At 35.9% G+C, this 4,848-nt stretch overlaps 1 protein-coding gene across 1 annotated transcript; it reads right to left on the bottom strand.

Annotated features, from left to right (window-relative positions):
• Window positions 1-332: 332 nt before the first annotated feature.
• LOC100810791 (root phototropism protein 3) lies at window positions 333-4,253 on the bottom strand. The gene is made up of 4 exons (XM_003528342.5): window positions 3,358-4,253; window positions 3,156-3,225; window positions 1,691-2,983; window positions 333-1,136 (listed from the first exon to the last, which is right to left on the bottom strand). The coding sequence occupies exons 1-4, from the start codon at window positions 3,684-3,686 to the stop codon at window positions 585-587; spliced, it is 2,244 nt and encodes a 747-aa protein (XP_003528390.2). The 5' UTR covers window positions 3,687-4,253; the 3' UTR covers window positions 333-584.
• Between the last annotated feature and the right edge of the window lie 595 nt (window positions 4,254-4,848).

Here is a 4,848-nt window from a genome sequence, read left to right as displayed (position 1 = left end):
TTTGTGTGTACATATGAATGGTACGGTTTTATATCTGTATACCATATTTAACAATGTGGAACACATTTATGTTTGATATTTCAGCCATATTGTATGACAATTTTTTTGCTGATTGCATAACAGGGCTAGGCAATGTCTATGACAGTTTTAGTAAGGATTTCATTATCAATAAAAATTGTAAAATTATGAAATTAATGTCTCTATAAGTCCTAACTATTTTAATTGGTCTAATGAAAGTCCATACTTCATAGTTTTTTTAATGACTTTTCTTCAGTTTGTCTTCAATTCTCGTTGGAAACTTAATGCATAAGAAAGGTAGAAAAGTTAAGCAGTGCCTCTAGAATTTGCAAAGGAAAACTATGATTTGATTTGGTGACAAATTACAATGTAGTTTGAATTTTATAGAGATTTCTATAAAAGAAAGAAAAAGAATTAAACGAAGAGAAGCCACATATGCTTGCTGTCTAAGAAAAAAAAGGAATGAAATATGGCAAAAAAAAGGGAAGAAAAAAAAAGCCTGGAACACAAATTGATACATGAAAGGTATTAGTTCCAATCCAAGGCAATTGAGAGTTTCTTATCTCTCAGGATATCGAGTTTCTCCACCTTCTAGTTGTTGTCTTCCTGTTCTGTTCTTCTGAAGTTGGAATCTGAGGTGAAATATCATGATTTTCCTCATTAGTCATTTTTGTGAGTTTGCTTAGTTTCTTCCACCCACTGGTCCATGCTGAAGTGTGCTTCTGCTTCAGCAACTTATCAAACTGTCTCTGCAGATTTTCCATGTCATTTTGAAGCTCCAAGTACTTGGTTTTCACAGTCTCCAGCTCAAACTTGAGTGTGTTGATGTCTTTCTTAGCTGCTGTCCATCCTTCTTGGAATGATTGTGGCGTCCCTTCGAGTAGTGTTTTCCGGTTTGGAATCATTGGCTGGTAGTGAGATTCAGCACCTTCTTTCAGAGAACTGTTGGCTAGTGCATTGCTTATCTTCACCTGTTCAGAGAATAGCACTTGCACCACTACCCTCAATGGAAGCCTTTCATTTTGAGCAGCATGCATACAGGCATCAATGGAGAGTTTCTGACAATCCATTACACGGCAGAGTCGCTTCCTTTCATGCTCCGTTAGTGTTGGATGTGCCTGTTAATTTGTTTCATGGCTATAAGAACTACATGAGTATGCATCTATTGCATATGTGAAGCTAAACTACTAGCATTTTTACATATACTGCTAAGGCTATGTTTGGATAAAAGTTTGGATCATGCTATTGGAAATTTCAATGTACATTCTTGATCTCGAGTTTCAAGATACAAATGAACAAGGAAGAATTGTGTTTTGGGATTAAAAATACTTTTGAGCTCCCCAAACTGATATCCAAAGATGCACTAAATGAGTGGAACAGATATCTATGAATTTTCAAAACCAATGAATATACAGCTAACCTTTCTATGAATAAATAACTTTACCCCAGGAATGACTGATTTTATGTTTACTGATCTCATTTTGTAACTCAAATATATTTTTCCACTGATGGAAATAGTAAGCATAGTATGAGACCCTAGGTTCTAATTCAAAATTTACCATGCATTTTTACTCAAATGTGGTGCATCCTAGGTAATTCAAAATCACACACAAGTTAATTAAGAAGCATGAAATAATTGTTCCATTTTCCTCTAGGAAAAGTAATCAATTACCTTAAGATATGAATCAACTGCTCTGTAGAGTCCATCATCAGAAGTCCTAGCTGACTCAGGCAAGGCTTCTGCAAGAACCTGAAACTTTGTGAGGGAAAGGTTTCTATCTCTGGAAACCTCAGTAAGATAACTGTCCACAAGTCTTGCCACTCTTGTCTTTGCATTAATGTTACTGCTCACATGCTTGTCAGAAAAGGGTGGTCTGCTTGGGCTTGAACTTTCAGTTTGCTCTTGAACAAGAAAATGCTCTAGCAGCCTCTGAACAAGATCCACATCATAAGTAGTCTCATTTTTGTTATAACATGGGATTAGAAGATCAGCCAGTGTAGCTTGCTCAAACTGCATTCCCACCCTTTTTTCCAATTCAGTAATCAATGCAGGTGCAACCTTCAACATGTTGTTTGCCATTCTGAGAAGCCTGAGAAGGAAGCTGCATGAGACACTGTCCTTCTGTGGGGGGATTATGCTGACGAGGCTCTCAACGATCATCCTTTGATCTTTAGCTTGAAGAGTTGAAGTGTCATCTCTAGGTCCAGCCACAATCATATGAAGTCCACCTTTCCAACTACCACCACCACCACCATTACTAGAACTACTGTTACTAGTACTACTATTGCTTCCTTCTTCTCCTGGGATTGCTGTGCCAATATTCATCAAACCAGGTAGCCACTTAGTTGCATAATGCATTATTCCAGCACCAATCAACTCAAACCTCATACCCTTTACCTTGATAGCAGTGATGACTCTAACAAAGTGATCAATCCTAAGGATTGAAACATCCTCAAACCACCAATCAGGAGGAACCTGCTGGTTCCTACTTGGGCTTGAGTTCTTCATGTCATTCCATTTTGGACTTGCAACTTTTGGTGCCCTTCCAGTGTATGACCACCTTATTCCCTTTGGATTGGCACATGCTTTCCATGCTATGGACTCACTGCATCTTCTCACAATTTGAAGATTCTCTGCCCATGGCGACAGCTTCTCGCAGCTCTTCAACACCACTATGGAGTCTCTCCATGAGGACAAAACCACATAGCTAAGAAAGGCTTCTGTCTTGAATATGAGATTGCCCTCTTCTAGGTCCTCTGTCATTTCAAGGTACTCGGCAGCGCATCTAAGGCCAGAGATGTTGCCTGATGTTAAATCAATTGCAATTCCATAGCAAAACTTGGATGCAAGTTCAAAAGCCTCAGGCCCTCCAGGGAGATCATCCATAACTATCTTGCTCAAGTCAGGGTCGCGCGAATCGTATATAATTCTGTTCAGCTTTCCACTTCTAGATAGCAAAGGGTACTTTCACAAACAAAACATAAGAAAAAGGTAATTAAATTCACCATAGTACAAATCAGTAGCATCTTATCTCTTCATTAATTTATTTTTTAATCTTTTCAAAGGAAGAGTAAACTTCCAAGCAAGAAATTTTTTTTATCTAATGTTTTATTTTTAAACAAAGTTAATAGCTAACCTTGTGCAAATGGAAATTTGCATCTCCAATTTGAACAAGAAGATCACTTGGAATATCAGCTGAAACATACCTGCATGGGAACATGAAATGGATATACCAACACTTCTAACAGTTCAAAACAATTTTATCAGAAACTTATTTTTATTTTATTTTCAGCCATGTATTGAAAACAATTGTACCAACACTGCATTGAACAACATACCAAGAGTTGCCTCTTTGCTGAAATCCCTCAGTCTTGACACTGTGCTTGGTTGAAGTGAGGAGTCCACTCCCATATTCCCTTCCTGCACCAGACTCACTCTCTGATTCCCACATGCTTAAAACCAAACCAGAACTCACAACACAACTACAAGGCAAGCTTGTTTTTCCAAGGAAAGTGGCTTCTAAGTGAGAGAAAAAGAACAAAGAGGGGGTAAACCAAAGAGCAAAATGAATGAGGAGAGAAAGAAAGCTGATGAAAAGGGAGGAGGAACCCCACATGGGGGTGCTTGGACTTATCTCAAACTTGTCGCTTTCTGCACAGAACAACATGTCAAGCAAATCTCACAGCCTGTGCCGTAATGGGCACACTCAGGAGTGTTGTTGTGAATCATCATCATCATTCATCATCTGGGTTTCTGTTTCTGTGTTTGTTTCATTCATATATTTGAATTAACAAACGAGATTGATAGATACTTAGATAGATACCCTTCATCATTCATATGTGCAAAACAAGCAGTTCCATTTTTCTTTATTCCTATATGACCATACATGTCTCTTCCTTTTCAACCTATTTTTTTTTATTATTCTTTTATGTGTTACTGTGTTTACTGCAATCCCAAAAACATTCCTTTTGACTACGGGAAAGGATCAAAATCAAAGGAGCGTTTCCAATTTCCATAGAAGCACTTTACTTTGTGTTGGTTTCTGATGAATGGAATGACTTAATTACCACACTGCCATTTTTTGATTGATTGCTGATGAGGGATGAGCTAACTACTCACCATTTATAGCTATTAAATGAGAAAGACTAATCATCATATTTTTACAGAATCTTTTCAGTATACTTAACCAGTCGCCATTTTAACAGAATCTTTTCACTATATTCCTTATAATATTGGGGAGAGATGGAAAAGGAAAAGAGAAAAGTGAGTGATAATGTGAGTGACGATACGTATATTGAGGGAAGAGAAAAATGAGTTGTAAAAAAAATATTGCGGCGAAAATGTGTATAACATGATGCAGTGATAAATGAGCATATTAGTATAGCGGAGCGGAGTGGAGGCCACTATCAAGTACCAAGTTTTATTTTGATAAAATTTATATATTGAAATAATATCTCTTATATGTAAGTTGATATGTATATTAAATTTTAGTTTAATATATTTTATAATAATATAATTTTACTTATGTCTATTTGTTTGTTATGATAACATAATATTAATATGTTATCTTTATAAATATATGTCTATCTATAACCAAATCATTTGTGATACATATTTGGATATCATTCTATTTAAGAAATGCATTTATGAAATATTGAAATGGTAATATTATTATGTCACTTGTTGAATTTTTTTTTCTTATTTTGATCTTTAATTATCTTTGATCTTAGGGTGTATACACTTTAACTCTAAGGATTTTTTTATATATTTCAAAGTAAAATATGTGGTGAAGAGAAAAATAAGAGAAATGGATAAATATATAAATTAAA

This window comes from Glycine max, chromosome 7 (genome assembly GCF_000004515.6).
Source record: "Glycine max cultivar Williams 82 chromosome 7, Glycine_max_v4.0, whole genome shotgun sequence".
Lineage (NCBI taxonomy): Eukaryota > Viridiplantae > Streptophyta > Magnoliopsida > Fabales > Fabaceae > Glycine > Glycine max.
Note: the sequence above shows the minus strand (reverse complement) of the source record. Positions and strands in the feature narration are given on the sequence as shown.